This window comes from Cokeromyces recurvatus (assembly GCF_025118155.1).
Source record: "Cokeromyces recurvatus strain NRRL 2243 chromosome Unknown BX663scaffold_6, whole genome shotgun sequence".
Lineage (NCBI taxonomy): Eukaryota > Fungi > Mucoromycota > Mucoromycetes > Mucorales > Mucoraceae > Cokeromyces > Cokeromyces recurvatus.
The window spans coordinates 877164-891351 of record NW_026251392.1 but is presented as its reverse complement, the minus strand read 5'-3'; the positions used below and the strand labels follow the sequence as shown (position 1 = coordinate 891351).

Genomic DNA, 14188 nt, shown 5'->3' with positions numbered 1-14188 from the left:
TTATTTCCTTCATGTCAGTAAAAGACAACTCAGAAATAATGAATGATAAATTATCTTATGAGTTAAATGAAAAAGTATTATGTTATCATGGTCCTTTGATTTATGAAGCAAAAGTAAATAACTGCAAAGAGGGGCTTTCTTTTCTTTTCTTTCTTTTTTTTTTTAATATGTACTTAATTGAAATAATAGATTCTTGATCGAAATTGGATGGATAAAGATCCAGAATTGACAGGTCCTTATTATTTTGTACATTATAAAGGCTGGAAAAGAAGGCAAAGATAGTTAGAAGTATACATGTTTTAATATTGACCAACTCACTTACTTGATAAATATATACACATTAGTTGGGATGAATGGGTACCCGAAACAAGAATATTACGTTGGTCTGAAGAGAATCTTAAGATGCAATCAAGACTAAAATCGTTTTATCTTTCTAAAAAAGATGGCAAAAAGATGTCTACATTAAATGAGGAAGATAATGATTCATTAGATGGCAGTAAAAAGGCAAAACTGGATGAGGAAGAGGAGAGTTATTTAAATAAACCAGAATTAAGGCTTGATATACCCGATACACTCAAAGGCCAACTGGTTGATGATTGGGAAAATGTGACAAAGAATCAACAATTAGTTACACTACCCAGAACGATTACAGTAAATGATGTTTTAGCAAGATATAAAAGATTTAAAAGAGATAAAAAAGGAAATAATCAATTGTAAGTTCACTATGATTATGTAATGGATTCTTATTCTTACTATAAACACATATAAACAGAAACGAAGATTTGTTAGAAGAAGTGTTACATGGTTTACGTATTTATTTCAACAAGGCATTAGGATCCATGCTATTATATAGATTTGAAAGACATCAATATGCTAATATTAGAAAAGATTACCCTGATAAAGAGTTAGTTGATATTTATGGCGCCGAACATTTCTTGAGATTATTTGGTAAAAAGAAAAGAAAAAGGATTATCAAAAAAAAAGAGTCATGTTTACATTTCTTTTGTTATAGTTCAAATACCTGGTTTAATTGCACACACAGACATGGATCCTGATACAGCTGAAGTCCTAATGAGTTATTTAACAGACATTTTAAGGTAATTAATACTAAGGGTACTTTTTTTTTTACATATAAATTTATATTTTCATATTAAATAGATTTATGCAGAAACAACAAAAGCAATTATTTCAAGCAGAATATGAGAATGCTGCACCAGGTTATGTAGCTTTGTCCAATGTTGATTAACTTTAGCAGTGTAATTTTTAATAAATCTTATTACTCTATTCTATTCTAAATAATAAGATGGATTTTTATTTGATTTATAAAAGGCTGTACACAACAACCTATCTTCATTGGTATTCATACTGTATTGCCGTCTATTCTTTATAAAGATAAAAAAAAATCCTAGCATAACATGTATTATTGAAAATTATGCCGACTAGGGAAAAAAAAAAAAAAAAGTCGTTCATTTTATCCTCCAATCAAAATACATATAAAAAAAATCTCAAAATTGACTGTTATTACAGCAGCACACCCTGTTAACAATAGCTGTCATTTACTAATATCCATTCTAATACACAAATGCTCCGACGATCAACAGTCTTTTATGGATCGATTAGGAGATTTGCATCTATCAGTGATCTTCATTTACCTTCTTCTAGATCTACACAAATAATAAATAAAAAGACTAATTTGATCGGTCTAACCTTGGAAGAATTACAAAATGAAATAAAGAGAACAATACCACAAGCAAAGAAATACATTGCTTTACAAATCTGGCAACACATGTATAAAAGAGGAAAAACTCATTTCAATGATATGCCAAACCTTCCAAAAGATCTTCGAGCAGAATTGATGAGCCAATATGAAATTAATTATGGTGAAGTCAAGGTTAGATTATTGTATACATATACAAACATACAAAACGATTACTTTGTCACAGTTGTATTTAAAGAAAGAAAAAAAAAAACTAATCAATATTATTAGCTTGATAAAATAGCACTTGATAAAACAAGAAAGTTTTTGATTGGATTCAATACTAAAGAAGATCCTAGAGCCATTGTAGAGACTGTGATTATACCCGAATCTAAACGATCTACTTTATGTGTTTCATCTCAAATAGGTTGTTCTCTCAAATGTAGTTTTTGTCATACAGGAACTCAAAAATTAGAAAGAAGCTTAACATCTGGAGAAGGTATTCTATAGTGAATAACTATATATATATATATGTATATATGTATACATTGGTTTCTTTAACTCTATTCGATTACTCTGATATATAGTTGTAGGGCAATATATGATTGCAGCCAGTCATTCTGATGATTTTCCTTTAAATATTGAAAATAAAAAAAGAATCATATCGAATATGGTTTTCATGGGACAAGGTGAACCCCTTTATAATTGGAGGAATGTAAGTAAGGCAATCAAAATATTGACAGATGCTGATGGATTAAATTGGTCAAAATCAAAAATTACAATATCGACATCAGGCGTGGCACCATTGATTCCTAAAATTGCAACAGAATTAGGTGTTTCACTGGCAATCTCACTTCATGCGACTCATAATTCAATAAGGGATATTTTAGTGCCTTTAAACAAAACATATCCGTTAGAGACAGTATTAGAGGCTTGTAGGATGTATGCTCATGCCATGAATAATCACAATAATAGAAAAAGAATTACATTTGAGTATGTCATGTTGCATCAAGTTAATGATTCACTTTTTGAGGCAAAAGCTTTAGTTAAGCTTTTAAAACAGTTACCAGCCCATGTTAATTTAATGTAAGTACAATTCATATAATTTATTTTGCATGGTTATTTATGTTACAACCATGATAGACCTTTTAATCCTTGGCCTGGAAGTAATTATGAGTCAACAAAGATGGAACATATCGAAAGATTTGCACAAACAGTAATAGATGGGGGTGTTCATTGTACCATTCGTCGACCAAGAGGACAAGGTATGAGAAAGATATACGCTCAATAGTAGGTAATAAATTAACGTTTATTTATTTTAGATATTATGGCAGCATGTGGCCAATTAAAAAGCTCAGAAGAAAAAAAGAAGAAAAAGAAAGTTTTTTAATTTTACTGTAATAAATTGGTCTTTTAACAACAACACAGCAAGTATTCCTTTAAATAGAAAAATTAAACAAAAATAGTAAACTTGTAAACCCGCCATTTTTATTTGTTTATTTCTTATATATAAATTTGTATACGTGATCTTATACCTGAAGAAGCAAGGCCAAATTAGTGTAGTACTTTTTTTTTTCTTTTCTTTTTTCTTTTTTTTTTCTTTTCTAATAGAAGAAGAAGGTTCCTAGCATAGTTCACCTGGGATATGTAAAAAAAAAAAGCTTAATTTATAATTAACCATTCAAAATGATGGATAAGAAACACAGTTGTTTCATTAATAAAAAGGCAAAAATTAAAAAGGTTGGAAGGAACAAGGGTAAAATGCTAATTATAAATTCAATTTAATTGGCCACCTTCGATCTCCTTCTTCTTTAAAAAGAAAGAAAGAAAGTAGCAGTAATAAATTATTTTATTTTATTTTTTATCCCTTTTTTTTTTTTTTTATTTATTTATTTTTTTTTTTTATAAAGTAACAATGAAATTCTACATCTTATTGTCTGCTTTGTTTATCGCTGTTAATGCACAGGTTCGATCCCCAACATACTTATATAACGTGACGTCTCCAAAGGTTAATGCACCTTACGTTGCTAGTCAAGCGCTTCCTTGTATTTACGATATTGCAGATAATGCTACTTCTGACAGTAAATAATAATAATGCATAGTAGCTGGAGAGAGAGAGAGAATTTTATTTATTTATTTTTTTGTTATATAATAGATCTTCAACTTTCAATTGTGTTAACTGGTAGCAACGATTACTATAAAGTTCTAACTGCCTCTGCTGATATTAGTCAGGGCTTTAGCTTTCGAAAGGAAATAGACGGCGCTACTGTCTATGAACATCAATTCAATGTAAAGTATTATTATTATTTTGTTGAATCCCATCTAAAGGAAGAGATTAATTTGTTTTCTTTATATTCATAGTATAACATTCCTTCTAATACAACTGCTGGAGATTATATAGTAAGTAGACGAGAGAGTGAGTGAGTGAGTGAGTGAGTGAGTGAATGAAGATATTTAATATTATGTGTTATTTAGGTCGCCTTTGTTGATGGCTTCTCTCAAACAAATGTTAGTATTCCAATTACAATTGGTGCAGCACCTAAAACTCCTTCATCCACAGCCCTTGCTTCTGGTACAGCGTCCTCTGTTCCTAGTAGTTCTACCACATCTTTCCAAAGTATCTACAATCAAATTAACTCAGCTAATACCACTCATGTTCAACATCTATCCAAGCTCCTTCTTTTGGTCACTTTTATTTTTACTTTAATACAATTCTTCTAATGATAATTTAATATTATTTATTATTATTAAAAAAAAATTACATACATACATACATACATACATACATATTATTTAATGTAATATGTCTGTAATGTCTAATATTTAAGTACAAATGTCCCTAACTTGCATATTATGTGTCGGGCCTTTATTGTTACTAATATCTGTACTCTACGTGTAATCATGATTGTTTAACGTTACACATTTATTAATGTATATGTGTATATATAGATGCATGCATGCATGCATGCATGCATCTATGGAAAGCTTGAAAAAAAAAATAGTACGATTTTTATTATTCACTCAAAGAGAATATAAGTGAAACAATAGTTCTCTGTATGAAATCAAGATGAGTGATAATGACAGCTCTAGTAACAAATGACGTAGGGAAAAAAAAAATTAAATTCTAAAAAAAAAAAAAAAAAAAAAAAAAAAAAAAAAAAAAAAGACGAATAGTCAGTAAACATAGGAAGATAACAACAATAATAATAAAAAAGGGCCTATAATAAAGTATTGAAAGCAGAAATATCTGTATATCGAAAATAGCAAAAATACTGCAAATAATATATTATTTCATTATGTATAATAAAAGACATTTTATTAAGATACTAAAAATATATTTCTTGGGATAAAAATAAAATTGCTGAAATTAAATTCCAAGGTATCTAACTTTTTGACTGTTGCATGTCAAGAAGATAGCTTGATGACATGGGTCGTGTTATATCTTGAGGAATATAAAGTATTTAATTATGCAACAGAGTGTAGATCTTTCTTAGAAATCAACACTTAGAGACAAGGGGCTGTTATAGTTAGCAATGATTGTTCTAAGAGATAAAAAAAAAAATGGAAAAAAAAGGGTCTTGGTATTTACTATTTAGCATATTCAAACCTTTAATTAAGACTTGTTGCAATTGACAAGAAGAAGTTAAAGGAAAAATATGAACGTTCATTATAAAAGGAATTGAAAAAAAAAAAGATTGTGTTGTGTTGAAATAATTCAGGAACATAATAATAAACTTTACTGTTAGTAACGACTAGTAGCTGTGTTACTTTTTGTAAACTAAATATGACAAAAGTTTAAATTAAGCAGCGTTTTTTTTTTTTTTCTGTTAACAGAATTCTATATTCAATATCATTCTGTTATTGTTTATAAGGCCCATTTCCCGTGATTTTGAATAAGCTTATTATTCTTGTTACTTGCGATAGTAATGACGTTTTATTATTTTTATTATTTAATTACACTTTAAATAGAATTCCTTATGTACAATAGAAGAATCTAAAAAATGATTAGACGAATTGACTCTGTAAATGATGATACAGAAGGCCGTAGTAAAAATAGATAACGATAGTAGCTTGCCATTCTATTCTATTGCTTTATTTGAAAATAATCTTAACATGTGTTCACAAGAATTATAATGTACAATTATAGAATTCTTTTGTATCCGTGATCCCTTTTTTTTTCTTTTTTTTTTTATTTGAACAGGGCTCAACTAAAATGCATCTAGTATTTCAAGTTTAATAAAGTCTACTCTACTCTATACATGCACATATTAAATGTTACTTTAATGATAGAATTTTATCGGTGTATCTTAATAAGTTTCTGTGCATGTCTAAGTGCGTATTTATATAATTATATTATTATACACCATCTGTTTTATAAATAGGATTGATGTCATCTAACTTTCTTCTTCCCTCCTTGCCCTTCTCTCTTTCTTTCTCTCTCTCCTTCTCTCCTTCTCTCTCTCTCCTTCTCTCTCTCTCTTTTTTTTTAAGTCAATTTCTCCCTTTCCTTCTTCTTTACCATTATCTCCCTATTGTATAATTTACCCACTAAACTCCTTATTGAAAATAGATTTAAATATATACATTTATGTATTAATTAAAGTATAACTTCTTAGAGCCATCACAATAAGATTATAATATGTATTTATATATTTAAAAAAAAAAAGAAAAAAAAAAGAAAAGGAGACTATTACACTAATCATGTTGTATGTTTTATATGTATATTTATATATGTATATACATATTTCTTGTTATTATGAAGAAGAAAGTGAAAAAATAAAATAAAATAAAAATTAAAGAACATATATATAACTATTATTATATGAGAACAATAATGATAGTAAAAAAAGAAAAGATGAATCATAGTTAGATATAGAATTTTTAAATAAAATTTGAAAAAGTACTGTTGTTATTAGCTGTAGTATAATGAGAATGAAAATTATTATTTATAATTGTTGAATTATTGACCGATAATAGTCTATTATTATTATTACTCTTTACTAGTAATGATGGCTTTGTCGTATTGAATCGATTATGAATAGCTGCTGTTACTGTTGTCGCCGTTGTTGCTGCTGTTGTTGCAGCAGCAGCTGTATGACGATGAATTCGAATATGTTGATTCAAGTTATCAGACCTTGAAAATCGTTTATGACAATTTTGATAAGGACATTCAAATGCTTTTATTATTATAATAAATAGCAAGATTAGAAGGAGATAAGATAAGGCAAAAAAAAAAAAAGTCTTTATTTATTCACTTACGTTTTTCTAATGTATGAATTGATCGAACATGTCTTTTAAGATGTTCAGAACGTTTAAATACTTTCCCACAACCATCTGCTGTACAAGTAAACATACGATTACCACAACCGGGTATACTGGATACGCGACGACCACGAGAACGAGGCTGTTTCTTATTTCTTGTTGTATCTTGTATACTTGAATAATTCATATCAGATTGCTTTTTATGATCAGGCCCATAATTATGATTATTATCTTTCACTAATAATGGTGGAGATACAGGTGTCATGGGACGAATATGAGTCGAATAAACAGGCTGCTGTACTGAGGACGATGGATGATGACGATTATAAATAGGATGGTAATGATTGTTACCTTGACCAAAATTATTATAGTATTGAATAGGATGATGATGATGATGATACTGATTATTAGATTGTTGTTCCATTAACAGAGTATGTTGATGACGATACAAGTCAGAGGATTGTTGATGATTCATTGCCTTTGTATGTAAATCAACATAAATTGGATCCATAAAAGAAGAGATTGAGACAGGACTGATACCCGAGGTAGTAGTAGTGGTAGTAGTAGCAGAAGATGAAGATTGAGGTGACACTGTTGAATCATGACTTAAAGCTGTTTCCTTTTGACTATTCGTTTCCTCATGATTATCATTATTGTTTGCTGTTGTCATAGGCATGTAACAATGATCAGGGTTTGTTAACATACTCGTGTAACTAAACCTTCTCTCTTGTTGCCTCTTCATGAAATCATAAACAACTTCACTGTTCTCTTGTTGTTGAGCAAGTGAATTGGGATTTATAAACTTCAAATTTTGTTGTGACAAATGAGAAGAAGGTTGGCAATCATGAACCAAAGGATGTTCTTGATAAGATTGTTGCTGAATACAAGAAGATGACATAAAATAAACAAAAGAAGGTATAAAACGAAGAAGAAAAAGAAGAAGAAGAAACTATCTGTTTAAATATATATTCATTTATATATACATATAAATATATATAAACACACATACACACACACGCACGCACGCACACACACACACACACAGTTAACTTTTATATGTTTTCTTTAAATAATAATAATAATAATAATAATTATAATTATAATTATAAAATTAAGGGTTAATTATAATAATACAAGTTGAAATAAATATATTATAGTTTTTATTTTAAGGGCTTTTTTTTTATTATTATTTTTATTATTATTATTATTACGTTCATTAGAACTTATTTTAAGCTTGTCTGTTATAAAGCCAATTTACTAGACAACACATATTACTTTCTTCTCTTATAGTACATTTCATTACTGCATTTTTTTTTAAGGAGTCCAATTTAGAATGATACACTTCTTTTTCATGCAAACAAAAAAAAAAAAAAAAAAAAGTCCAAAGAAGGAAATCGAAAGACTGAAGGTCAATTCTATTAAAAAACACGAGTTTTTTTTTTATGTTATGTTATGTTATGTTATATATAGTCTAGAAACAGTACATCCCTTTCTTTTTTGTATATAAACATATGAAAAGCTTATTTTATTACGTATTCAGGGAGAGAAAATAAAAGATGAGTTTTCCCTTTCTATAGCTTTATTTACATATGCTTATAAAATAAAACAAAAGACATTTGGTAAACAAAAGAAGCATTTTACAAATATATATAAATATATATAACTACTATTTAGACATTCAATCCTTTATAGATGTATACATCTTTAATGCATCAAATATTTCAATATCTAGTATGCATATATAGGCAGTAAAGATTCCCCTTTTCCTCCTTTTTCATTTCTTTTTGACTTGACAGCTACCTTTATATGTATATATAGTTTCTCCTATTAAACTCTTTGGTTACAAACTTTGTATATGCATATAAATATCTATTCTACTAGGTAATTTCAACTACTCTAAAATTATATAATATATATATATATATCTACATACATACATATATACATAGTCTTCGTTGGATAATACAACAGTATATGCATATATACATCTTATTATAATGTTCTCTAATAGCTATAAAATTACAATAATAAGATATAGCTGTCTTTTTCTTTTCGAGCAGCTCCTTTTTTTTTGTCTATATTTATACATATTTAATTTATGTATAAGAACTTACTTTTTTTATATGGATATATATCTTTGAATATTAATCGAACCTTATTCATAACTTGACCTCTTTTTACTCGGGTGGTTCATAGTAATGAGACTGGCATGTTCTTTTAATGGAAATATCTAACCCCTTCATTTTATTCATTTTGTCTATAACATTAGCTTTACTTATAAGAATATAATAGATAAACTTAATTCTGTATTAGTGGAAAGTTTTGATCAAATTACTAGAAAAAAAAAAAAAAAAAACTTTTTTTCCCCCCTTCCCCTCCCCTCCTTTCTTCAAATAATTTATTGTATATCATCATACTACTACTACTACTACTACTACTACGAAAAATTTAAGCTCATACTGATCATCGCTATATAAAGGAGGGGAAGGCCAATAACACCAATCATGAGTTGATAGCATTAGAGCGAAAAAAAAAAAAATATTTTTAAAGTACGTATTGTATTTCATTAGGGAAATCAAAGTTGGTTCATAATTAGTGATATGTCTAGATTTTACAACTTGGATCAAGAAATAGGGGAATATCATTTACAAAAGGTTAGAGCATTAAATACAAGAGACAAAAGAAGATTATGAATGTATTGTTTAGGAAAGATTACTTGTCACCCCATTTCCTACTTTTCATTACTAATAAACCTTTAGTTTTAACCTTTTGTAGCAAGAAAAAGTACATGTTTGATAACAATCGTGATAGGTTAATCAAAAAAAAGAAAAAAAGAAAAAAAAAGAAAAAAAAAATAAAGGGGTCTAACCAAAAGAAACAAAGTAACAATATCCAATTATGATTTCTTATTTAAACTTTTCTATTTCTATCTGCCTATTTTTTATTTTATTATTATTATTATTACTGTCAAGACTAATATATACTAAATATAAAGTACCTAAGGGGAAATAAACATATTGGAGTTATTTCATTAATCTAATCTTGCAGTAATTCATACATTATTATTAAAAAGAAAAAAAAAAAAAAAGCATTAGTGCAATGAGTCAAAATTACAATATTTTTAGTTTTACATTTGTTAATGAAGCAGATAACGAACAGATTCAGCTTGATCAATTAAGAAAATTCCTTTACACTTATAATTTATCGCAATATCTTGATACTTTTATCTCTGAAGGATTTGATAGACTATCATCTGTAATTTTTTTTTCTTTTTTTTTTTTTTTTTTTTTTTTTTGCTGTGCAATAGTCTAAAATCTATTGTTTTTTTCCTTTTTTATTATTTATTAAACAAAATTAGTTATTTGATATTACTGAATCAGATTTAATAACACTTTGTGTTAAAAGAGGACATAGACGAGTATGTAAAAAAAAAAAAAAAAAAAAAAAAAAAAAATAGACATGCATTATTATCAAACATACTTATTATAAATCATAGTTACTCCAAAGAGCTATAGTAACAGCTAGAGGTGTTCCCCTTGCTACGCCTATTATTATAAACCATGACATTCATGAACAAAATGGCAAGTAGTATCTATTGTAGAGTATAGTCCCAAACATCCTAATTATATATATATATATAAATATATATAATAGATATAATACCAAAGAGTGCTCTCATGTATTATGATAATAACTACATAGATGCTAATCATAACCATCATAGAACACAATCTACAATAACGGAAAGGGAAATACAATATTATAAAAACAATCATAAACGACAAAGACAAAAATATACTCTATCAAAACCAACAACAGCATTTGATATACTAGTAAATGAAGTAGCAATAGGATATAAAGATAAACTTGTATCTTATGAGATAACCTTATTGGCTTCTAACCTTTGGGATAATATGACTCTATTTGAAAAAGAAAAGTATGAAAGAGAAGCATTACGGGCAAATACAAATGGCTGCTATGCTATAATGAATAACAGTAGCAGTAGCAGTAGCAGTAGCAGCAGCCGTAGCAGTAGCAATAGTATCAGTAGTAGCAATAGTAGCAGTAGTATTAGTAGTAACAATAGCAATAGTATAACTAATAACGAACTTAAAAATGAGGTACATATATATATACTATATCTAGTTTTATATATATTTTTAACTTATGGTTCTATAGGACCATTATCATTCAAGACGTATATTGTCAATAAGAGGAGAGATATTGTAATCTAGCTTTGTTTTTACTAATAATGTAAACAACAGATAAAGATGATGACTATATTAGTAGTTGTATTGAAGACAGGGAGGATAATAGTGATATACCATATAACTCACATATCCATCTCAGTGAATAACATATCGAAATTATTTATCTTATTATATCTTTTATGGTATAAAAGGATATATATATAAATATATACTTTTTCATATAATAATGTATTTTTATATACAAGGTCGTTTTATTATCATTATGAACAGCAATAGGATAGTGTTAATAAAATAGAATAGATATCACAAGTCAGTCTTTCTTTATGCTCTCAATCGTCTTCCAAATCATCAATATTATAATGTAAAACATCTCCAACATGTGAATAATGTTGAGCCCTCTTTTTCTCAAATTCTTGATGTCGTTTCCGAGCTATATTTAAATAAATTATTCATTTTACTCGCATTCTATTTTATTCTTACTTGCCTATTTCCTCTTTATCTTTATTTTCTTTTTCATCAATTTGCTTCCATTCATCTGGTTCTTCACTGCCACCAAATGAAATACTTTCTTTCCTACTATTTGAACTACATTCATTATCCAAACTAAATTCTTCTGGTTCTTCACATGCTGTTGCTCTTAAATTGTCAGGGAGAACTATATAATATTTATTTATTTGTCTTTTTTTTTTTTTTTTTTTTTTCATCTGTACGTTTGTATGTATGTATATATATATACCTTCCCAATTGATTACCTTATCCTTAACAGGATCATATTTAATAAACGGTGTATTTGGTTCATCAATTTTCATGAATGCTTTATCTTTTTGCTTTTCGGTAATTTTTAATTTATTTTCATCCCATCTTAATTTAAACCTATTATGCATGTTATGTATGTATAAACGGATATCAAGCTATAATTTTACTTTGGTACAGGCAATTGATGCGTTTCACAATCATCATGGGACTTTTGTAGAATACCTTTTGTCGGTGAAGTTGCTATATCAGAAGAATAATAGGGAACACGTGCTTTTGACATTGATAAAAAAAATAAAAATAAATAAAAAAGAAGAGAAAAAGAGATGAACTAAATAAATTCCTGCAGAAAAAAAAAATTAACAAATAATACTTTAACAAACTCCGCCTTTTTTTTTTTCATTCGATTCAAATACTTCAGAGGCTATTACTATGGTTATTGATTTAAATGATTACCGTATTCTCGGGTAAAACTGAGACTGGTAAAAAAAAAAAAAAAAAAAAAAAAAAAAAAAAAAAAAAAAAAGAGTTTTTATTTTTATTTTTACCATCTTTAAACCCTAGAAGATCAAAATTAGCTCAAGTCAGAGTTATAAAGATGAACCCAGGAATGATTTTTTTTTGTATCTGATCTTTTATTAAAGTTCAAGCATACGAAAAAACTGAATATTGTAGTAGTAGTAATTGACAGCCAATAGAATTACCGTAATCATATTTACAAAAAAAAAAAAATAAAAAATAAAAAATAAAAAATAAAAAATAAAAAATAAAAAATAAAAAATAAAAAATAAAAAATAAAAAGAATCCCTTTTCGTTTAGAGGCCGACTAGCGACTATGAGTATTTTATTAACAATACAACTTGGATATCTTAATCTGCCTTTCATCATCAAAAGATCCATTCGTACACTTGTAACAGATGAAGAGGATGAAGATGAAGAAAGAATTAAACCTCGATGGCCCTTCAGCCAAACTATGCTTAGTTTATCAGGTTTTATTCAAACATTACCTCATTTATACCCAACATTAGAAAATCATATATTGCAGTTAGCTCCACAATCAAAACAGTTTGAAAAAGAAACTATTCGAATTTTGTCAGAGACATTCAAACAATCATCCGCTCAAAACGGAAACACTATTCACGGTGTCATCCCTTTAGATCACGAATTGTTCGGCATCTTGTCTAGTACAGAAGAGCCAACCGTTTTCACTTTACAAATTATAGAGCATGTCATTAATACTACTACTACTACGAATCGAAGTTATACTTCTACTAATCATAATTTATTACTGCCTACATTAGAACGTTGTATAAAACCAGTAGAGATGGTAGAAATATGCCAACGTTGGCCACAATCGGAGGAACAACTTATTAAAATAGCAGGTCATGTTTATCAACTAGCAAGCTTATATGGTTATTGGGATTATTGGCGTATATTTGAGGGAGTGTGTAGTAGGTTTCAAATAAATGCAGAACAACTCGTAAATAAAAGTAATAAATAAACAAACAAATAAACAAACAAAAAAAAAGGAGGGGTATAAAAAGGTCTATATATTATAATGTACAAGATCTAGTGTAGATGACATTATCAGATGTGCCATGATGATGATGTTGAAATCCACTACTTGTACCACTAGCATTGACAACTTGTAATGAAACAGAAGCATTTCTTCTTCTTTCTTCATCTTCCTTTTCTTTTTGAACAAGTTCATCAGAAGGCAACAAAATAGATCTATCAATAGAAGCAGGCAAACCTATATACACATATACCATGAATATATAATAATCATAATCATAATCATAATCTATACCTCGATGCCTTCCTCTATACATAAGTAAAATAATGACTAGCTTACTCAAGACGTGATATTGAGCTACTTGTGAGGTAGCAGTATTCGGATAACCAGTAGACGCTCCCACATTACCAAAAGCTGAAACACATTCATAAATAACAGTTGCGATTGTCACAGGTGAGGGCGACATGATTGATTCTGCTTCAATTACGCAAATCAAAAAAACACCCGTGATAACCCAACAGATATCACTTGTCAATTGTCGCTGGATTTGTGTAATAACAAAAAATCAGGTCCCTTAATTAACCTTTTAGTACCTTGAGCAATACTTGTCATGGTTGAATGTCTTTTTAATTTTATAAAGGGAGCTTCTGCTAGCTCTTCTTCAGAAAACTTTACTGATTCATCATCTTCTCCTTTAAAAATACCTAATGCTCGTTCCTATTATATATAAGGCATAAAAATTAGAATTCG

The 14188-nt window shown here is 28.2% G+C and overlaps 8 protein-coding genes across 8 annotated transcripts; 5 read left to right on the top strand and 3 right to left on the bottom strand.

The window, feature by feature from the left end:
- Positions 1-38: 38 nt before the first annotated feature.
- BX663DRAFT_530037 (chromo domain-like protein) lies at positions 39-1246 on the top strand (the record flags this gene model as incomplete). Its single annotated transcript, XM_051530288.1, has 6 exons — positions 39-113; positions 190-272; positions 345-713; positions 863-948; positions 1013-1097; positions 1159-1246. The coding sequence occupies 6 exons, from the start codon at positions 39-41 to the stop codon at positions 1244-1246; spliced, it is 786 nt and encodes a 261-aa protein (XP_051385258.1).
- A 199-nt stretch (positions 1247-1445) lies between these two features.
- BX663DRAFT_502308 (radical SAM enzyme, Cfr family) lies at positions 1446-3178 on the top strand. The gene is made up of 5 exons (XM_051526591.1): positions 1446-1891; positions 1988-2195; positions 2284-2782; positions 2840-2961; positions 3019-3178. Exons 1-5 carry the CDS (start codon positions 1583-1585, stop codon positions 3084-3086), a joined length of 1206 nt encoding a protein of 401 aa, XP_051385257.1. The 5' UTR covers positions 1446-1582; the 3' UTR covers positions 3087-3178.
- Positions 3179-3567: 389 nt separating this feature from the next.
- On the top strand, positions 3568-4459 carry BX663DRAFT_502301 (uncharacterized protein). Its single transcript, XM_051526590.1, has 4 exons — positions 3568-3777; positions 3852-3985; positions 4058-4096; positions 4172-4459. Exons 1-4 carry the CDS (start codon positions 3612-3614, stop codon positions 4415-4417), a joined length of 585 nt encoding a protein of 194 aa, XP_051385256.1. The 5' UTR covers positions 3568-3611; the 3' UTR covers positions 4418-4459.
- Positions 4460-6793: 2334 nt separating this feature from the next.
- On the bottom strand, positions 6794-7052 carry BX663DRAFT_408592 (uncharacterized protein; the record flags this gene model as incomplete). Its single annotated transcript, XM_051522269.1, has 2 exons — positions 6794-6873; positions 6956-7052. Coding segments are annotated over 2 exons (177 nt in total), but the record flags the coding sequence as incomplete, so codon positions are not given.
- Positions 7053-10057: 3005 nt separating this feature from the next.
- On the top strand, positions 10058-11188 carry BX663DRAFT_550087 (uncharacterized protein; the record flags this gene model as incomplete). Its single annotated transcript, XM_051531194.1, has 5 exons — positions 10058-10213; positions 10317-10376; positions 10455-10543; positions 10629-11079; positions 11138-11188. 5 exons carry the CDS (start codon positions 10058-10060, stop codon positions 11186-11188), a joined length of 807 nt encoding a protein of 268 aa, XP_051385254.1.
- A 157-nt stretch (positions 11189-11345) lies between these two features.
- Positions 11346-12396, bottom strand: BX663DRAFT_315957 (uncharacterized protein). Its single transcript, XM_051522084.1, has 5 exons — positions 12379-12396; positions 12093-12265; positions 11906-12042; positions 11654-11824; positions 11346-11599 (listed from the first exon to the last, which is right to left on the bottom strand). The coding sequence occupies exons 2-5, from the start codon at positions 12203-12205 to the stop codon at positions 11499-11501; spliced, it is 522 nt and encodes a 173-aa protein (XP_051385253.1). The 5' UTR covers positions 12206-12265; positions 12379-12396; the 3' UTR covers positions 11346-11498.
- On the top strand, positions 12355-13235 carry BX663DRAFT_484554 (uncharacterized protein; the record flags this gene model as incomplete). The annotated part of the gene is made up of 3 exons (XM_051524562.1): positions 12355-12389; positions 12742-13150; positions 13224-13235. The coding sequence occupies 3 exons, from the start codon at positions 12355-12357 to the stop codon at positions 13233-13235; spliced, it is 456 nt and encodes a 151-aa protein (XP_051385252.1).
- A 120-nt stretch (positions 13236-13355) lies between these two features.
- BX663DRAFT_315848 (uncharacterized protein) lies at positions 13356-14158 on the bottom strand. Its single transcript, XM_051522082.1, has one exon. It carries the CDS (start codon positions 13902-13904, stop codon positions 13476-13478), a length of 429 nt encoding a protein of 142 aa, XP_051385251.1. The 5' UTR covers positions 13905-14158; the 3' UTR covers positions 13356-13475.
- Between the last annotated feature and the right edge of the window lie 30 nt (positions 14159-14188).

Bases quoted from the DNA above. Each gene is read 5' to 3' on its own strand.
- BX663DRAFT_502308 (XM_051526591.1), top strand. From the start codon at position 1,583: ATGCTCCGACGATCAACAGTCTTTTATGGATCGATTAGGAGATTTGCA. The intron at 2,196-2,283 runs GTATTCTATAGT...TCTGATATATAG, and splicing joins AAGCTTAACATCTGGAGAAG to TTGTAGGGCAATATATGATT. The intron at 2,962-3,018 runs GTATGAGAAAGA...TATTTATTTTAG, and splicing joins TCGTCGACCAAGAGGACAAG to ATATTATGGCAGCATGTGGC.
- BX663DRAFT_502301 (XM_051526590.1), top strand. From the start codon at position 3,612: ATGAAATTCTACATCTTATTGTCTGCTTTGTTTATCGCTGTTAATGCA. The intron at 3,986-4,057 runs GTAAAGTATTAT...TTATATTCATAG, and splicing joins TCTATGAACATCAATTCAAT to TATAACATTCCTTCTAATAC. The intron at 4,097-4,171 runs GTAAGTAGACGA...TGTGTTATTTAG, and splicing joins CAACTGCTGGAGATTATATA to GTCGCCTTTGTTGATGGCTT.
- BX663DRAFT_315957 (XM_051522084.1), bottom strand. From the start codon at position 12,205: ATGTCAAAAGCACGTGTTCCCTATTATTCTTCTGATATAGCAACTTCA. The intron at 12,043-12,092 runs GTAAAATTATAG...CATGCATAATAG, and splicing joins CATCAATTGCCTGTACCAAA to GTTTAAATTAAGATGGGATG. The intron at 11,600-11,653 runs GCAAGTAAGAAT...ATTTAAATATAG, and splicing joins TAAAGATAAAGAGGAAATAG to CTCGGAAACGACATCAAGAA.
- BX663DRAFT_315848 (XM_051522082.1), bottom strand. From the start codon at position 13,904: ATGTCGCCCTCACCTGTGACAATCGCAACTGTTATTTATGAATGTGTT.